Source organism: Schistocerca serialis, chromosome 1, assembly GCF_023864345.2.
Source record: "Schistocerca serialis cubense isolate TAMUIC-IGC-003099 chromosome 1, iqSchSeri2.2, whole genome shotgun sequence".
Lineage (NCBI taxonomy): Eukaryota > Metazoa > Arthropoda > Insecta > Orthoptera > Acrididae > Schistocerca > Schistocerca serialis.
Genome location: NC_064638.1, coordinates 1,143,833,776 through 1,143,854,629, shown reverse-complemented (window position 1 = coordinate 1,143,854,629; position 20,854 = coordinate 1,143,833,776). Strand labels below are relative to the sequence as shown.

The 20,854-nt window shown below is 39.6% G+C and overlaps 1 protein-coding gene across 1 annotated transcript in view; it reads right to left on the bottom strand.

The window, feature by feature from the left end:
• Nucleotides 1–5,523: 5,523 nt before the first annotated feature.
• The window catches only part of LOC126456020 (dynein regulatory complex subunit 3-like), a 172,198-nt gene continuing 156,867 nt past the window's right edge, over nt 5,524–20,854 (bottom strand). The window contains exons 6-7 of the mRNA XM_050091778.1: nt 16,398–16,598; nt 5,524–5,700 (exon numbers count right to left, since the gene is read on the bottom strand). Coding sequence (XP_049947735.1) covers nt 5,524–5,700; nt 16,398–16,598 — 378 coding nt within the window. The remainder of the gene's footprint in view (nt 5,701–16,397; nt 16,599–20,854) is intronic.

Sequence of the window (20,854 nt, the reverse complement as noted above, 5' to 3'; positions counted from 1 at the left end):
GTTCTCGCTACCTGTACCCCCCAGCCCCCTCCTCACAACTCAGTCCCACAGCTTCCTGAAACTGCTGCTCCTGACTGTCGTGTGCGTGAGATAATCTTGCATGTGTGAATGAATGTGTGTGTGTGTGTGTTTCCTTTCCTGATGAAGGCTGTGGCCAAAAGCTAATGTCTAAGTATTTTTTATTTGTGCCTATCTCAGTGTGTGATTTGCAGGGGGGGGATGGGGTGGATTTCCCCCCCTCTGCATCAGACCATCCCATCCTCTGGTTTTAGTTTATGCATCCCAACCTGGGATAATTACGAGGGCGGTTCAGAAAGTAACCTCCGATTGGTCACAGTGCGGGTTGTGGGGGGAGTAGCGACGCCATCTGTGCGTTCACGCACTCAACAGGTCAGTCGGCATCAATCCGTGGTCGAGTGAACATCGTACCTGCGCTAGTTTAGTTTTTGTGGCAGTTTGAAATGTGTGCTGCAATAGAAAACCCCGCCAAATGTGAAGTGCGTGCTGTCATAAGGTTTTTTACAGCCAAAGGATATTCTGCAGCAGCTATTCATCATGTACGGACCAAGAGTTATGAGTGAAGGAGTTGTCCGTGAATGGGTACGTTTATTTAAAAGTGGACGAGAAAACGTTCATGATGAAGAGAGGAGTGGTAGACCATCATTGGTGACTGACGAACTCGTTCAGACAGTTGATGCAAAAGTTCGTGAAAATCGACGTTTCTCAATGTCGGAGTTGTCTACTGGTTTTCCACAGATTTCTAAGACTCTCTTGTATGAGATAGTGACAGCAAGATTGGGTTACCATAAGTTCTGTGCACGATGGGTGCCCAAAATTCTTACCGACCACCACAAAACTCAAAGAATGGCCTCTGCATTAGACTTTCTGTCACGTTATGAGGACGAAGGAGAACCATTGTTAAACAGAATCGTGACCGGTGACGAAACCTGGATCAAGTACGTGAACCCTGAGACAAAAGAACAATCAAAGATGTGGGCACATTCAAATTCGCCTACCAAACCAAGAAAAGCCTCGCAAGATTTTTCTGCCAGAAAACTGATGGCAACGGTGTTTTGGGATGCCGAAGGGGTGTTGTTGGTTGAATTCATGGAACGTGGTACGACCATTAATCAAGACGTGTACTGTGAAACAATAAAAAAGTTACGATGGGCTATACAGAACAAACGCCGTGGTATGCTGACTTCCGGTATCGTTTTTTTGCACGATAACGCCCGTCCTCACTCTGCTCGCAGAACAACGGCCCTTCTTGAGTCCTTCAAGTGGGACGTTATCAACCATCCACCTTACAGCCCAGACTTGGCGCCAAGTGATTATCACCTCTTCATGCATTTGAAGAAATGGCTCGGGTCACAGCAGTTTGATGACGACGAAGAGCTCAAAGATGCGGTCACAGGCTGGCTCCAGGCACAAGCGGGTGATTTTTATGCAGAAGGAATTTCAAAGCTTGTGAAGAGATACGATAAGTGCCTCAATCGCTATGGAGACTATGTAGAAAAATAGTGCAAAGATGTAGTTGTAAGATGTATATATTAAAATATTTTTATTTAACTTGGTGTATTTTTTTAAATCAACCGGAGGTTACTTTCTGAATGGCCCTCGTATTTCCCACGCACTGGAGTAAAACTTTACATATAATGTAAATTTGTGGAGCCGAACACTGAAAGTTTTTAATAAGTCTTACTATTAACACTATTAATATGTTTCAGTTTTCTATCATCAGAATAAGTACAACTTTTCACAAATGTGCATCTACATTTTAAATTCCCCTCATATATCTGTACCCCCCCCCCCCCCCACCCCCCCCCCCCCCCCCCCCCCCCATGAACCATGGACCTTGCCGTTGGTGGGGAGGCTTGCGTGCCTCATCGATACAGATAGCTGCACCGTAGGTACAACCACAACGGAGGGGTATCTGTTGAGAGGCCAGACAAACGTGTGGTTCCTGAAGAGGGGCAGCAGCCTTTTCAGTAGTTGCAAGGGCAACAGTCTGGATGATTGACTGATCTGGCCTTGTAACAATAACCAAAACGGCTTTGCTGTGCTGGTACTGCAAACGGCTGAAAGCAAGGGGAAACTACGGCCGTAATTTTTCCCGAGGGCATGCAGCTTTACTGTATGAATAAATGATGATGGCGTCCTCTTGGGTAAAATATTTCGGAGGTAAAATAGTCCCCCATTCGGATCTCCGGGCGGGGACTACTCAAGAGGATGTCGTTATCAGGAGAAAGAAAACTGGCGTTCTACGGATCGGAGCGTGGAATGTCAGATCCCTTAATCGGGCAGGTAGGTTAGAAAATTTAAAAAGGGAAATGGATAGGTTAAAGTTAGATATAGTGGGAATTAGTGAAGTTCGGTGGCAGGAGGAACAAGACTTCAGGTGACTACAGGGTTATAAACACAAAGTCCAATAGGGGTAATGCAGGAGTAGGTTTAATAATGAATAGGAAAATAGGAATGCGGGTAAGCTACTACAAACAGCATAGTGAATGCATTATTGTGGCCAAGATAGATACGAAGCCCACACTTACTACAGTAGTACAAGTTTATATGCCAACTAGCTCTGCAGATGACGAAGAAATTGAAGAAATGTATGATGAAATAAAAGAAATTATTCAGATAGTGAAGGGAGACGAAAATTTAATAGTCATGGGTGACTGGAATTTGAGTGTAGGAAAAGGGAGAGAAGGAAACGTAGTAGGTGAATATGAATTGGGGCTAAGAAATGAAAGAGGAAGCCGCCTGATAGAATTTTGCACAGAGCACAACTTAATCATAACTACCACTTGGTTTAAGAATCATGATAGAAGGTTGTATACATGGAAGAACCCTGGAGATACTAAAAGGTATCAGATAGATTATATAATGGTAAGACAGAGATTTAGGAACCAGGTTTTAAATTGTAAGACGTTTCCAGGGGCAGATGTGGACTCTGACCACAATCTATTGGTTATGAACTGTAGATTAAAACTGGAGAAACTGCAAAAAGGTGAGAATTTAAGGAGATGGGACCTGGATAAACTGAAAGAACCACAGGTTGTACAGAGTTTCAGGGAGAGCATAAGGGAACAATTGATAGGAATGGGGGAAAGAAATACAGTAGAAGAAGAATGGGTAGCTCTGAGGGATGAAGTAGTGAAGGCAGCAGATGATCAAGTAGGTAAAAAGAAGAGGGTTAGTAGAAATCCTTGGGTAACAGAAGAAATATTGAATTTAATTGATGAAAGGAGAAAATATGAAAATGCAGTAAATGAAGCAGGCAAAAAGGAATACAAACGTCTCAAAAATGAGATCGACAGGAAGTGCAAAATGGCTAAGCAGGGATGCCTAGAGGACAAATCTAAGGATGTAGAGGCTTATCTCACTAGGGGTAAGATAGATACTGCCTACAGGAAAATTAAAGAGACCTTTGGAGATAAGAGAACCACATGTATGAACATCAAGAGCTCAGATGGAAACCCAGTTCTAAGCAAAGAAGGGAAAGCAGAAAGGTGGAAGGAGTATATAGAGGGTCTATACAAGGGCGATGCACTTGAGGACAATATTATGGAAATAGAAGAGGATGTAGATGAAGATGAAATGGGAGATACGATACTGCGTGAAGAGTTTGACAGAGCACTGAAGGACCTGAGTCGAAACAAGGCCCCCGGAGTAGACAACATTCCATTGGAACTACTGACGGCCTTGGGAGAGCCAGTCCTGACAAAACTCTACCATCTGGTGAGCAAGATGTATGAAACAGGCGAAATACCCTCAGACTTCAAGAAGAATATAAAAATTCCAATCCCAAAGAAAGCAGGTGTTGACAGATGTGAAAATTACCGAACAATCAGTTTAATAAGCCACAGCTGCAAAGTACTAACACGAATTCTTTACAGACGAATGGAAAAACTAGTAGAAGCCGACCTCGGGGAAGATCAGTTTGGATTCCGTAGAAATACTGGAACACGTGAGGCAATACTGACCTTACGACTTATCTTAGAAGAAAGATTAAGGAAAGGCAAACCTACGTTTCTAGCATTTGTAGACTTAGAGAAAGCTTTTGACAATGTTGACTGGAATACTCTCTTTCAAATCCTAAAGGTGGCAGGGGTAAAATACAGGGAGCGAAAGGCTATTTACAACTTGTACAGAAACCAGATGGCAGTTATAAGAGTTGAGGGACATGAAAGGGAAGCAGTGGTTGGGAAGGGAGTAAGACAGGGTTGTAGCCTCTCCCCGATGTTATTCAATCTCTATATTGAGCAAGCAGTAAAGGAAACAAAAGAAAAATTTGGAGTAGGTATTAAAATCCATGGAGAAGAAATAAAAACTTTGAGGTTCGCCGATGACATTGTAATTCTGGCAGAGACAGCAAAGGACTTGGAAGAGCTGTTGAACAGAATGGATGGTGTCTTGAAGGGAGGATATAAGATGAACATCAACAAAAGCAAAACGAGGATAATGGAATGTAGTCGAGTTAAGTCGGGTGGTGCTGAGGGTATTAGATTAGGAAATGAGACACTTAAAGTAGTAAAGGAGTTTTGCTATTTGGGGAGCAAAATAACTGATGATGGACGAAGTAGAGAGGATATAAAATGTAGACTGGCAATGGCAACGAAAGCGTTTCTGAAGAAGAGAAATTTGTTAACATCGAGTATAGATTTAAGTGTCAGGAAGTTATTTCTGAAAGTATTTGTATGGAGTGTAGCCATGTATGGAAGTGAAACATGGACGGTAAATAGTTTGGACAAGAAGAGAATAGAAGCTTTTGAAATGTGGTGCTACAGAAGAATGCTGAAGATTAGATGGGTAGATCACATAACTAATGAGGAAGTATTGAATAGGATTGGGGAGAAGAGAAGTTTGTGGCACAACTTGACCAGAAGAAGGGATCGGTTGGTAGGACATGTTCTGAGGCATCAAGGGATCACCAATTTAGTATTGGAGGCAGCGTGGAGGGTAAAAATCGTAGAGGGAGACCAAGAGATGAATACACTAAGCAGATTCAGAAGGATGTAGGTTGCAGTGGGTACTGGGAGATGAAGAAGCTTGCACAGGATAGAGTAGCATGGAGAGCTGCATCAAACCAGTCTCAGGACTGAAGACCACAACAACAACAACATGTAGATGATTTTGTAAATAAGCTTTACCTATAATGTACTGTTAAAGATATAACAAGGGATGGCTTTTCTGATAGTGCATTCGCGTCAATAGTGAGTTTTGGCATTAACATCTATTTATAAATAACTGTTTAACCACGCGTAACGCCACGGTCCAAACTAGTAACATATATAATTCTACTAACCCCCTAAGACATACCCCTCACTGGTAGAAGCACAAATCACACCCTGGCCTATCTGTAACTTTAAGTCTCACTTTTACAGTAAGTAGCAATCTATATTTTCCTTATATTGTTGATATTCCAACCTGGAGTTTCCATTGTTTGATTATAATGCAATTCTTTAGAGAGTCTGTTGTGCATAGCTATATGACAACAGTTTTAGTTCTCTGATTATGCGCAATTTATTCACAAATAAAGTTATTTGTAATATGTACTTCCCTGTGTATATCTGCACATGTATCGCTGGCCCATTTCTTTGCTTTCTTGACGAGTACATCTTCACGGCCATTAATTATTTGTGTGTGATAATCGTGTGAGCCACCTGTTGCTTTGTTCAGTGCCTCTTTGTCAGTCATTATCTGCATAATTGGACAGAGAGGCTTGTCATATACAATTTTTTAAATACTTTATTGTGAAAAATTAAAATAATAGAATAATTGATTTACTAAAACTATATGTACAAAATTTACAATGCAATTTCTCATAAATGAAATATGTTGTGTATTCCAAACTCCAAAATCTCAAAATATAACCATAGGCATATTTTGTAGTTCATTTTGCACAGGAAATATCAGGACCTTTTTGTAGTCAGCTTCATAAAATTAAACTTTAGTTCAACCTCATGGCAATTTACTGTCTGCTTGCAAAAATGGGGCATTATACTTTGGTTTGGCAAAATGCAGTGGATTGCTTGGCATAGGTGTTTCTTTCCCATAGTTTATTTTCTATCTGCAATATCTTTTCACACTAACTTTGTTTTCTTTTGATTGTAATATTTCTGGATGTGTTCTGGTAACAAGCAAGCATTCATAACATATAGATTTTCAAGTACAGTAGACTCTCGACTATATGACTCATGGCTATCCATCCTACTTAATTAATAATATAATAATACTACTCTATGATAAAATGGTGATTAAAGGACAGATTTCAATTGTATTACACACAATCTATAAAAAATAGAAACACATTGCACATGTCACTGGATAGACAAAGGTTCAAAGCTTTGACATAGTTGTGTCATTGTATGTTTGGAGCAATATGGCAACTACAACACAAGAGAAATCATTTTATGTGTTGGAATGTATGTGAAGTCAATCCAATGTTATTCGTTTTTGGCCTTCCAGGTCACCAGACTTCACCTTGCAATTTTTTTCTGTGGGGGGTACATAAAAGACAAAGCCTTTGTCCCATCAATGGCAGCTACTCTTCAAGAGCTGAGAAATAGAATTGTTGTTCAATATACAGGGACCAGTTGATTCATGCATGGAATGAAATCAACTACTGTTTTAATGGTTCTTGAGCAATGCACAGTGCTTATGTCGAGTGTATGGTATAGTATCTGTACAAACATAAAACTCTGGACCTTCCTCTATCCATTGACATACACAATGTATTTCAGTTTTTATAGTTTATCTGCAAGAAAAAACTGAAATTTGTTCTTGCCTTTTGAATCACCCTGTACTGTTAATGTTGAATAAATTATCAGACCCATTCTTCAACAAACAATACTTATAAGCCCTCTTCCAGTGCTCACAAACAATGATGAATGCATGTAGTGAGCAGGGGACTTCAGATTGATTGCATATTTTTTAGATTTCCAAAAGGCTTTTGACAGTGTTCCTTTAGAAGCAAGTCCTAATTAAACTTTGTGCCTAGGTAGTATCATCGCAGTTGTGTTACTGGACTTGTGATTTCTGTCAGAAAGATCACATTTCATAATAACTGATGGAAAATCATTGAGTAAAACAGAAGTAATATCTGGCATTCCCCAAGGAAGTGCTATAGGCCCTGTGTTGTTCCTGATTTACATAAACGATTTAGGAGACAATCTGAGCAGTCTTCTTAGATTGTTTGCAGATGATGCTGTCATTTACTGTCATGTTAAGCCATCAGATGATCAAAACACATTTCAAAATGGTTTAGACAAGATATATATATGGTGCAAAATGTGGCAGTTGATTCTATCATGAAAAGTGTGAAGTCATCCACATGAGCACCAAAAAGAATCCACTAAAATGCTGTGATCTCAACTAGATAATTCAGGATTACAATTACAAATAACTTAAATTTGGAACAACCACATACATAATGTTGTGGGGAAAGCAAACCAAAAGTGTAATTTATTGTCAGAATACTTAGAAAATGTAATGGATCTATTTATTCATTTATTTATTGCACTATATATTCCATAGATCCATTTTTGCATGGTAATGGATGGATGTGAAATGAGGCAAAACATTTAATTCATTATTACATTTTTTTCCATCAGGACAATAAACAAAGATTAAGAATACAAACTGAAAATAATAATAAAGGAACACAATCAGTAAGTTTACACTCAAAAACAGAGCCTAAGATTCAATTTTCATATCTTATCCAAACAATTTTTTACAAAGTAAAAGTGACCATCTTCTTAACTTACAGACCACCAATTGATCTAATTAAAGCAGCAAAATATATTGAATCCAGAATACACAATAATATATGGTAAATAATGTTAGTTATCTCTGCTATAAAATTCTTCCAGAGAATAGAAAGTTTTTTCAAGCAAGAAATCCTTTAGCTTACTTTTAAATAGTACTTACTACCGTGTAGACACTTAATATTGCTTTGAAGTGCATTGAAGATTTTTGTGCTTGTGTATTTTACACCTTTTTGCACCAGAGACAAATTTTTTAGGTCACAGTGTATGTCACATTTCCTTCTTGCATTATGATGATGGTGTGTTTCATTCATTTTATATTGTGAAGGATTGTGAAGCATGAATGTCATGATCAAAAAGAGATATTGTGAAGAAGTGGTTAGTATTCCTATTTGTTTAAAAAGGTTGTGACATGAGGTTCTTGTAGGCACTCCACACAAAATTTGGACAACCTTTTTCTGATTTGTCAAGACTTTTTTCAACAGTGGTGAATTGCCCCAGAAGATTATTCCATAACACATAAGTGAATGGAAGTAGCCAAAGTAAGCAGATTTTGAGACATTGGTGTCTCCGATTTTGGTAATTATCCGGATGGCAGATGTTGCTGAACCAAACTTTTTCAGGGGGTGTGCCTAGTTAAGCCTGTTATCTGAATGTAAACCCAAGAATTTCAAACAATCTACCCTCTGTATCTGATGGCTCTCATGTGCAATGTTTATTTCCTGTGGAGTTTTGTGACCAGAATAGAAATGAATGCTTAGGTTTATTGCTAGAGAATTTACTGTGAAGCAATTCAGAACACGCTCGTATAACTAGCTGGCATTTAATTCTAGGTCAGGAGATGTCTTATTGTGTATCACAATGCTTGGGTCATCAGCAAATATTGTACATTTGCTTGCTTTGTTTGAGGAAAAAGGAAGTCATTGATATATGTGAGAAATAGCAATGGACCAAGGACACAAATTTATGGAACTGCATAATTTACTGTTCTCCATTTGGACTCTACCCCACCTCCCTGTGTGTTGTTACCATCTACACTATTTTCTGTTGTCTGCTCTGTAGTCAGGATTTGAGCCAGTTGCCCAATAGTCCTTGGAGTCCATAGTGACATGCTTTCTGTATAAGTATCCTACGACTGATGCACTCGAAGGCCTTAGACAGATCACATAATATGACTGACCACAGGCAATGTCTTTTTGTCAAGGCATTCCAAAGCTTTATCAGTAAATGAAAATATAGCTTTGGTTGTGGAGGTCCTTCTCTGGATCCAAACTGGTTTTATTATTGCAATGTTTCCTAGGTGACTGAGAATCCTGGCATGTATTAATTTTTCAAGGAAAAGAGAGATAGGATGATAGTTTATAACATCTGAGGCATCACCTTTTTTGTAGAATAGCATACTTCATCCTGTCAGGGAAGATACCTTTTTCAGAGAGGCATTGAAATATGAGCAATGACTCCACTGAACTGATAGCAGCAGGCTTTTAGCAGTTTTCTGGAGATGTAGTAAATACCAGCTGAATTTTTGCTATTTAAAGAAATAATGGTTTTTCTTACTTCCTGTACTGTTATAGTGGCTATACCTATCTGCTCTATGGAATTTGTGTAATGACCTTTCAGTATTTTTAAGGCCTCTTCTAAGGAGCTATTGTGTCCTGTTTTCTCGGCAACATTTAAAAAGTGCTAATTAAAATTTTTTGCCACAGTATCTTGATTTTGTACTTGTTTACCTTCATTACTGAGAACAATGTTTTGGGACCTACTAGAGCAGTTTGCACCAGTCTCACTCCTTATCGCTTCCCATATTGTTTTCATTTTGCTACTAGATTTTTTAATTTTGGAGCACAGATACAAACTTTTTGACTTCTGAATAACATTACTTAGTATTTTACAGTATTTTTATACTGATTTTAGCTGGTTGCAGCTGTCAGAATTTTTTGTGACGATGTACAGCTCTCTTTTTCTTTTGCATCAAATTTTAATACCAATGGTTATCCTGGGCATTTTGGTATATTTTGTGGTTTGGGTCTTATATAGTATTTTGGGAAGGTGCTTTCAAATATCAGTGCCACTTCATTACTGAAAAGATTGCACTTTTAAATGGCATTTTCTAAATTATACACAGGTCTCCGGTCTGTGGACTGGAGATGTGATTTAAAAGTCTGGAGGGTTTCATCATTAATTGTCCTAGCTAGTTTCCAGTTGGGGCCACTATCATTCTTACAGATACTTGCACTATTTATAGTGAGTCTTTGTCCAAGATGGTCAGAGAGACCATTCAGGACTTACCTGGTAGCTCTAGCGCCTATTTTGGTCTGGTGTGTAAATATACTATAAGTCAGTGTGCTTGTACATGAAGTTATTCTAGTAGCGAAGCTAACAACAGAAGAAAAATCGTATGTGGACATCACATCTCTTTTATGTATAAATAAGCATATTATGAGAGCAGGCAGACAAGCACAAAAGCAGGTACGAATTCAAAGAGAGACAAAACTCCCCTGAAGGTCCTCTGTACATTGTAACTTCTATACATCGATGGTATTCAAAAAGAATTCTATGGGGCACATACTGCCAAATGTTGTTCTAAACAATAATTCTGCACATCAGTTGCTCTACATGTGACATTGTTATTAACATAAATGCCAAAACCACCTCTTTCTTTACACTTTCTACAAAATGATGTTGCTAATTAATAATTATTTATCACAAGTTTTTCCAAACCAGAATTAATATGGTGCTCACTAAAGCACAGAACCTGGGCATAATCTAAACCCCGTGGTCCACAGATATTACTGATGTTACTGATGTTACTGCAGAGACCTCTAATGTTTCGGTGATCAACTGCCAGCTTTTGCTTAGCAGAAGGAGTTACATTGTTTTCTCTAAAAAAAGAAGTTTCAGTTGAAAGTCTGGGCAAGGTATTTTTTCACTACCCATTTTTCCAATTTGGTCAGTTTACATACACTGACAGATTGGGAAGAAGCGCTTTTACATCGTTTTTTCATCAGCCAGTTGTCCAGTGTAGTCTGCCTATACCCAGTTCTACAATTAGCTTGTGTAATGGAACACTTTTCATTCATATCTGACTGTCCTGGGTTCATTTTCTTCCTTGAATTTGCAGTTGTATCACAATTTATAGTCACTAAATGATTTTTCCCAAGTCAGTTGAGGCGATGGCCATGAGTCTCTACTAAAGAAACTGCTTACACTATGCTTGTCAGCCCCCTTCTGGAGTACTGCTGTGTTGTGTGTGATCCACATCAAATAGAATTGACAGAGGACATCAAAAAAAGTTTAATGAGGAGCAGCTTGTTTTGTGTTACTGCGATAGATTGCCATGGATATGATACACGAATTGGGGTGGCATCATTAATATAAAGACGCTTTTCACTGTGACAAAACCTTCTCGCGAAATTTCAATCACTAACTTTCTCTTCAGATTATGAAAATATTTTGTTGGTGCCCACCTACATATGCAGAAATGATCATCATAATAAAGTGAGAGAAATCAGAGCTTGCACAGGAGTATTTAATTTTTTCCCGTGTGCTGTTTGAGAGCAGAACAGTAGAGACATAGCTTAAAGGTGATTTGGTGAAACCTCCTCCAGACACTCATTTTGATTTGCAGAGTAATCAGGTGGATGTACATTTGCAACCCTGTGTTCTTTGTTTTTTCAGTTGCAGATCAAACATCCACAGTGCATGCATTTCTAATTTTTTTTTTGTGCAGTGTTTTAATGAAAGAGTCCAAAACGGATGATGAACAAAAAAACTTGTAGTGACTATGGATCAGAAATTACATGCTGTAATAAGACTGGATTCTGGGGTACCAGTCAAAAGTGTTGCTTTGGGGTAAGAGGTAGAAAAAAGTACTGTTGGAGACTGGAAGAAAAATCAAGCAGAAATTGCGAAGTATTGTGCTTCCCAAGCTAGTGGAAGTTGAATAAAAGTAAGGAAGACTACGATGAAAGTTAAGCGTAAAGAAGTTGAGGAAGCTTTGATTTTGTGACATGAACATTTAAGAGGAAAAGGTTTGCCCATTACTTGACCAGTATTGCAAGAAAAAGCATTGCAATTTCAGCAGTAAATAGAAGGAGAAGATTCAGACTTTACTGCCCGTGATGAATGGCTGGATCAGTGGTATTCACCAGATTACCATTAGTGGAGAGGCTTTATCCACTGACAAAGAGGGTAGACCATTCTTTAAAGACTATCTTTCACAGTTAATTGACGAGGAAGCTTTCATATGTGATGAGAGCAATTTAAATAACAAGATACTCCCTATAAATGTTTGTTTCAAAAAGGGAAGCTGCAGCACTTGGATACAAGTAAAGTAGGGAATGAGTTATCATAGGGGTTTGCAGTAATGCAACTGGCAACCACAAGCTTAGGGTTACATCAATAGGGAAAGCACGGAAACTTAAGAGATTTCAACAACCTGAAAAATCAGGAATCACTGACCCTACATTACACTTATCAAAAGAAATCCTGGATGAATTCAGAAATATTTAAAGCCTGGTTCCAAAATGAATTCACACCAGCTGTAGAGAAACATTTGAAAGACAACAACGTACCAAGAAAAGCCACTATTTCTTAATAACATGCCTTTGCATCCTGGCTGTTGCAAACTCACAGAAGGAAATATGAAATCATTATTTCACCACCAAATGTGACTGCTCTTTGACAGCCAATGGACCAGGGCAGCCTCGAAATGCTAAAGAAGAAGTATTGCTCCTGTCTTCACGTTTTGTTGATATCAGAGATTGATAACAGTGGAGACTGTGTAACCATTCTGAAAAGAACGGGCTTGCTAGATGTCATAAGGAGATTGGCCAAATTGTAGGAGGAGCCAAACATCTCGCTTGTAAGGTCTTTGTGGTGTCACTGCCAGACACCACACTTGCTAGGTGGTAGCCTTTAAATTGGCAGTGGTCTGTTAGAATACGTCAGACCCGCGTGTCGCCACTATCAGTGATTGCAGACTGAGCGCCGCCACACGGCAGGCCTAGTCTAGAGAGACTCCCTAGCACTCACCCCAGTTGTACAGCCGACTTTGCTAGCGATGGCCCACTGTCTACATACGCTCTCGTTTGCAGAGATGACAGTTTAACATAGCCTTCAGCTATGTCATTTGCTACGACCTAGCAAGGTGCCATATTCAGTTACTATGAATGTATTCTAAACAGATAATATTGTGAATCATGTACCGTCAAGAGCGACGTTCATCATTAATGGATTAAAGTTAAGTATCAAACTAATTACTCCCGCTTTCTGAATTCTAATTCCTTGTCATGTTCCAGACCTCACGTCAGTATAGTTATCCCCTCCTCACGCCAGCCTGCATGAGCTAAAATGCGTGCATTTCAGCCCCCACTAGTAACACGGTGTTGGCTCTTCTGCCAACACAACAGTCTTGAAAAATTCTTTTAGACCATAGGCAAATGATGAAGTTGGTGAACTAAGTAACAATGATATTGTGAAAATGGTGATGCAAGGGGCTGTAACATAAGAGGAACAGGCAAAAACTCAGATGACAGGAGAAATCTCGTTTCACATTCAGGATGGTTCAGGATGATTGAGGCAGTCGCTGTAGTTCTTTAGTGAGTGGGAGCAAGCAATGTCTGTTGATAACATCTGTTTGCATATGTGGAGACATACGGCAGTGCAGAAGAGGGCTAAGGGAGGGAAACAGTTGTTTGTCAAAGACTTGTACATAACTAGCACATATTACACAATAGGTGAATATGGATTGGGGCTAAGAAATGAAAGAGGAAGCCACCTGGTGGAATTTTGCACAGAGCCTAACATAATCATAGCTAACACTTGGTTCAAGAATCATAAAAGGAGGTTGTACACATGGAAGAGGCCTGGAGATACTGACAGGTTTCAGATAGATTATATAATGGTAAGACAGAGATTTAGTAACCAGGTTTTAAATTGTAAGACATTTCCAGGGGCAGATGTGGACTCTGACCACAATCTACTGGTTATGAACTGTCGATTAAAACTACAGAAACTGCAAAAAGGTGGCAATTTAAGGAGATGGGACCTGGATAAACTGACTAAACCAGAGGTTGTACAGAGTTTCAGGGAGAGCATAAGGCAATAATTGACAGGAATGGGGGAAAGAAATACAGTAGAAGAAGAATGGGTAGCTTTGAGAGATGAAGTAATGAAGGCAGCAGAGGATCAAGTAGGTAAAAAGAGGAGGGCTAGTAGAAATCCTTGGGTAACAGAAGAAATATTGAATTTAATTGATGAAAGGAGAAAATATAAAAATGCAGTAAATGAAGCAGGCAAAAAGGAATACAAACGTCTCAAAAAGGAGTCGACAGGAAGTGCAAAATGGCTAAGCAGGGATGGCTAGAGAGCAAATGTAAGGATGTAGAGGCTTATCTCACTAGGGGTACGATAGATAATGCCTACAGGATAATTAAAGAGACCTTTGGAGAAAAGAGAACCACTTGTATGAATATCAAGAGCTCAGATGGAAACCCAGTTCTAAGCAAAGAAAGGAAAGCAGAAAGGTGGAAGGAGTATATAGAGGGTCTATACAAGGGGGATGTACTTGAGGACAATATTATGGAAATGGAAGAGGATGTAGATGAAGATGAAATGGGAGATACGATACTGCGTGAAGAGTTTGACAGAGCACTGAAAGACCTGGGTCGAAACAAGGCCCCGGGAGTAGACCACATTCCATTAGAACTACTGATGGCCTCGGGAGAGCCAGTCCTGACGACACTCTACCATCTGGTGAGCAAGATGTATGAGACAGACAAAATACCTTCAGATTTCAAGAAGAATATAATAATTCCAATCCCAAAGAAAGCATGTGCTGACAGATGTGAAAATTACCGAACAATGAGTTTAATAAGTCACGGATGCAAAATACTAACACAAATTCTTTACAGACGAATGGAAAAACTGGTAGAAGCCAACCTCGGGGAAGATCAGTTTGGATTCCGTAGAAATATTGGAACATGTGAGGCAATACTGACCCTACGACTTATCTTAGAAGCTAGATTAAGGAAAGGCAAACCTACGTTTCTAGCATTTGTAGACTTAGAGAAAGCTTTTGACAATGTTGACTGGAATACTCTCTTTCAAATTCTGAAGGTGGCAGGGGTAAAATACAGGGAGCGAAAGGCTATTTACAATTTGTACAGAAACCAGATGGCAGTTATAAGAGTCGAGGGGCATGAAAGGGAAGCAGTCATTGGGAAGCTAGTGAGACATGATTGTAGCCTATCCCCGACGTTATTCAACCAGTATATTGAGCAAGCAGTAAAGGAAACAAAAGAAAAATTCAGAGTAGGAATTAAAATCCATGGAGAAGAAATAAAAACTTTGAGGTTCGCCAATGACATTGTAGTTCTGTCAGAGACAGCAAAGGACTTGGAAGTGCAGTTGAATGGAATTGACAATGTCTTGAAAGGAGGATATAAGATGAACATCAACAAAAGAAAAACGAGGATAATGGAATGTAGTTGAGTTAAGTCGGGTGATGCTGAGGGAATTAGATTAGGAAATGAGACACTTAAAGTAGTAAAGGAGTTTTGTTATTTGGGGAGTAAAATAACTGACGATGGTGAAAGTAGAGAGGATATAAAATGTAGACTGGCAATGGCAAGGAAAGCTTTTCTGAAGAAGAGAAATTTGTTAACATCGAGTGTAGATGTAAGTGTCAGGAAGTCGTTTCTGAAAGTATTTGTATGGATCATAGCCATGTATGGAAGTGCAACATGGATGATAACTAGTCTGGACAAGAAGAGAATAGAAGTTTTCAAAATGTGGTGCTACAGAAGAATGCTGAAGATTAGATGGGTAGATCACATAACTAATGAGGAGGTATTGAATAGAATTGGAGAGAAGTGGAGTTTGTGGCACAACTTGACTAGAAGAAGGGAGCGGTTGGTAGGACATGTTATGAGGCATCTAGGGATCACCAATGTAGTATTGGAGGGAAGTGTAGAGGGTAAAAATCGTAGAGGGAGACCAAGAGATGAATACACTAAACAGATTCAGAAGGATGTAGGTTGCAGTAGGTACTGGGAGATGAAGAAGCCTGCACAGGATAGGGTAGCATGGAGAGCTGCATCAAACCAGTCTCAGTACTGAAGACCACAACAACAACAACATTACACAATAAGTCAGGAAACGTTAATAAAACAGGGTTTTTATATTAAAAAAAGGTATTTTGAATAGTAAGGCTGGGATCACAAGAAATAATTTTAGAACTCGCTTTTTTGTTATATGGGTTGACCTTCTGCCACATTAGGCCAGATAAGTTCCGATCTTCATTACTACTATGACTACTATATAGTATAGCTGGACTTGAAATAACAAGCAACTAAAACCTGTGCTTCATGCATCTGAAGAAGACAACTAGAACAACTGTCGAAATACCCTGTGAAGTGACAATATTAATTCAACTGCAGAATGAAATATCTGAAAATTATCATTTTCACTGAAAAAGCTTGAAACATCACTTTTTTTTTCTTCTTTTTCTTTTTTTTTTAAAGCAGCACAATGGAATATGCTACTAAGTGCAAATAAAAATAATTTGGGTTTATCAATCTATTAAATGGTGTGCCTATACTGTTTTAGCTTTTTATCTATATGACTTACCTGTTGCAGTTCACAGGGTATACGAAGCTTTGGGTCATCCGCCTTTGTGATAACATTGCTGAGGTAGCGATTTGCACAGTCTGACAACTGTTCATTGAATATTTGCTGTGAATTACGACATTCAACAAATATAGCTTGAGCATCCTTAATAAATGTGGAGACAAGTTCAATTAAGTTTCTCTCAAAAGCAGCATTTGTTTTCTGTGAGCAAAAATAATTTGAATATTATAAGAAATTTATTCATGTGATAAAACAGATATTGTACAAAGGTATCATAGGTAAAAGACATTGTGAAAACTATTATACTGTCTCTAATCTAAAGCAATTCTACTTGTCCAAACTTGAAATTTGTGGCTACCAGGTCCCGCAACTACCCTACCGACCTGGTACAGAAGCAAATAACCAGAGCCACTTCCTCATCTCCTCAAACCCAGAACCTCCCACAGAAGAACCCCAAAAGTGCCCCACTTGTGACAGGATACTTTCCGGGACTGGATCAGACTCTGAATGTGGCTCTCCAGCAGGGATACGACTTCCTCAAATCCTGCCCTGAAATGAGATCCATCCTTCATGAAATCCTCCCCACTCCACCAAGAGTGTCTTTCCGCCGCCCACCTAACCTTCGTAACCTCTTAGTTCACCCCTATGAAAGCCCCAAACCACCTTCCCTACCCTATGGCTCCCTTGTAACCACCCCCGGTGTAAAACCCCTATGAAATCCCTAAACCACCTTCCCTACACTCCAGCTACTACCCCTGTAACTGACCCCAGTGTAAAACCTGTCCCATGCACCCTCCCACCACCACCTACTCCAGTCCTGCAACCAGGAAGGTGTACACGATCAAAGGCAGAGCCACGAGTGAAAGCACCCACGTGATTCACCAACTGACCTGCCTACACTGTGAAGCTTTCTATGTGGGAATGACCAGCAACAAACTGTCCATTCGCATGAATGGACACAGGCAGACAGTGTTTGTTGGTAATGAGAATCACCCTGTGGCTAAACATGCCTTGGTGCACGGCCAGCACATCTTGGCACAGTGTTACACCGTCCGGGTTATCTGGATACTTCCCACTAACACCAACCTGTCAGAACTCCGGAGATGGGAACTTGCCCTTCAGTATATCCTCTCTTCTCGTTATCCGCCGGGCCTCAATCTCTGCGAATTTCAATTTGCCGCCGCTCATACCTCACCCGTCTTTCAACAACATATTTGCCTCTGTACTTCCGCCTCGACTGACATCTCTGCCCAAACTCTTTGCCTTTACAAATGTCTGCTTGTGTCTGTGTATGTGCAGATGGATATGTGTGTGTGTGCGAGTGTATACCTGTCCTTTTTTCCCCCTAAGGTACGTCTTTCCACTCCCGGGACTGGAATGACTCCTTACCCTCTCCCTTAAAACCCACATCCTTTCGTCTTTCCCTTTCCTTACCTCTTTGCTGATGAAGCAACCGTTTGTTGCGAAAGCTGGAATTTCGTGTGTATGTGTGTGTTTGTTTGTGTGTCTATCGACCTGCCAGCACTTTCGTTCGGTAAGTCACATCATCATTGTTTTTTTGTATATATATATTTGAAATATGTCTGCTTGTGTCTGTATATGTGTGGATGGATATGTGTGTGTGTGCGAGTGTATACCCGTCCTTTTTTCCCCCAAGGTAAGTCTTTCCGCTCCCAGGATTGGAATGACTCCTTACCCTCTCCCTTAAAACCCACATCCTTTCGTCTTTCCCTCTCCTTCCCTCTTTCCTGATGAGGCAACAGTTTGTTGCGAAAGCTAGAATTTTGTGTGTATGTTTGTGTTTGTTTGTGTGTCTATCGACCTGCCAGTGCTTTCAATAGACACACAAACAAACACAAACATACACACAAAATTCAAGCTTTCGGAACAAACTGTTGCCTCATCAGGAAAGAGGGAAGGAGAGGGAAAGACGCAAGGATGTGGGTTTTAAGGGAGATCCTTGCGTCTTTCCCTCTCCTTCCCTCTCTCCTGATGAGGCAACAGTTTGTTGCGAAAGCTTGATTTTTGTGTGTATGTTTGCGTTTGTTTGTGTGTCTATCGACCTGCCAGCACTTTCGTTTGGTAAGTCACATCATCTTTGTTTTTAGATATATTTTTCCCACATGGAATGTTTCCCTATATATATATATATATATATATATATATATATATATATATATATATATATATATATAGAGAGAGAGAGAGAGAGAGAGAGAGAGAGAGAGAGGGGGGGGGGGGAAACATTCCACGTGGGAAAAATATATCTAAAACAAAGATGCTGTAACTTACCAAACAAAAGCGTTGTTACATTGATAGAGGCAATAAACACACAAACACAAACAAATGTCAAGCTTTTGCAACCCAAGGTTGCTTCATCAGGAAAGAGGGAAGGAGAGGGAAAGACGAAAGTATGTGGGTTTTAAGGGAGAGGGTAAGGAGTCATTCCAATCCCGGGAGTGGAAAGACTTACCTTATGGGGAAAAAAGGACAGGTATACACTCACACACACACACATATCCATCCGCACATATACAGGCACAGGCAGAAATATGTTAATGCATTTACATATCTCTTCTAGACAGACAGTGCCAATGCAATTTTTCAGCAGTTGGGCTGGTTGTGGTGGGGTTAGTATCAGGAGGGGATTGGTACCCCTCCCTCCCTCATTCCAAGCAGGCAAACCAGCCACCTCCCTCCAAGCCACTAGCACCCCACCCTCAGTCACTCTCCCTGCCTCCCAGTCTCCTTTCCCTCTACCCACTCCATCTGACACTACCCCCACCACAGCCAGTCCACCTGCTGAGAAACAGCACTGGCACTGTGAATTCTAGCCAGCACCATGTAGGGGCAAGTAGGAATGCATTTGTGTGTGTGTGTGTGTGTGTGTGTGTGTGTGTGTGTGTGTGTGTGTGTGTGTGTCTGTTAGCAACTTTTCTTTCTTTTGTGTGTGCCTAAACTCAATGCTTCTGCTTTTCAGTGAGTGATCTACTCTGATCCTTAAGTTTTTATGTTCTACAAGAACTTTCCTAGAACATAAACTGAATCATATGACAGATCACATTAAGTTCTTGAGGAATCCATTTGTATTCCTGGTGACAAGATCTCACAGTGACTCGGAATTGGTATCTGGCAAATCTAACATGACAGCCTACTGTGAAGGAAATAAAGTTTATTAAATCACAAACACAAGAACCTGGACGCACAGGCTAAGATCAGATCAAATTCATGTTGACAGCTGAAACCAGCTATACAGGAGCACATGGAAGGCCAGTTTCACACTATGCTCCACAGATGGTGTTTGTCTCTGGACTTCCACCAGCTGCTAAGATGACCGCATGCCTGGGAAAACCCAACCGTTGAGCAGCACGGTGGTTGCTCATTACTTACGGCCACTTTTTGATTCCAATTCAAAATTAAAGTTTAACCCAAAATCAATAAATATTGAACCAAATTTGTCACTGAAGAGCCACTAAGCTCATTTGAGCTGGAAAAATACAGATGATTATGCGCACGGAGATGAACCTTCGATACCCACATTAGTTATTAAAAATTAAATGTTATAAATAATTCCTGAACTGTAAAGGTCAATATCTCAGCTATGCATTATCCGATTGCAACAAACAAGTTGTCTACAGATACATCTCATAGAACTGTATCAGCTTTGATAGTAGATTTACTGAAATTATTTACATATTTAAATGAGAGGCTGAAAAGTGGGTTTTGTGCAACTAAAAACATATTTTCTTACTAAATAAATAGAGAAACATTAAAAATAGAAGCATGCTGTAAACTTAGGTATATAGAAAATTATTTAATGTATAATTTAAATTGTTTGTTAATATTTAAACTTATAAATCTGAAAATGGAGGAAAACCATAGAAATTATTGTTAGAAATTAGCTATATCAGATAAAACAAAACTGATAAAAGCTTAATATTTCATGGAAAATTTCTTGTGATTTAATGTATTGCATATGTATAAGAGGTTAAAATTAAGAATCTCAGCAGTTTTCATGTTCAGTAGTTTAACTGACTTGAATGGTGCTTCACCAAGGTTTCCAGGGCGAACAGCGGCACTTTGTTGGGGGGTCTATGTTTGGATGCTGTTGGAGGTGGTCAGACTTTTTTAGTCTGTGTTTTGAGAAAGTTTTATCTGATCAGCTGTGAAACAGCCAACTGTTCATGTGTGTGAATTATTCAGAGTTCCTGCTTTCAGACATAAAAATTTTTCAGCATTTGATGGATTTGTTACTGTGTGGGCAAATCTTTTTGTATAGTAGCATTAGTGGGCTCCGAGCTCATATAGAAATTGTGAATGGTTTAGAGCTCTGATTTTCGGCGAGTTAATGAGAAAGACTGTATTTTATTTCATCATCCATGCCATTTGCATATTCCCATACAACCCATATGGTTGCACAAAGCATACAGGAAACAACATTGGCCCCCAGAGATGTC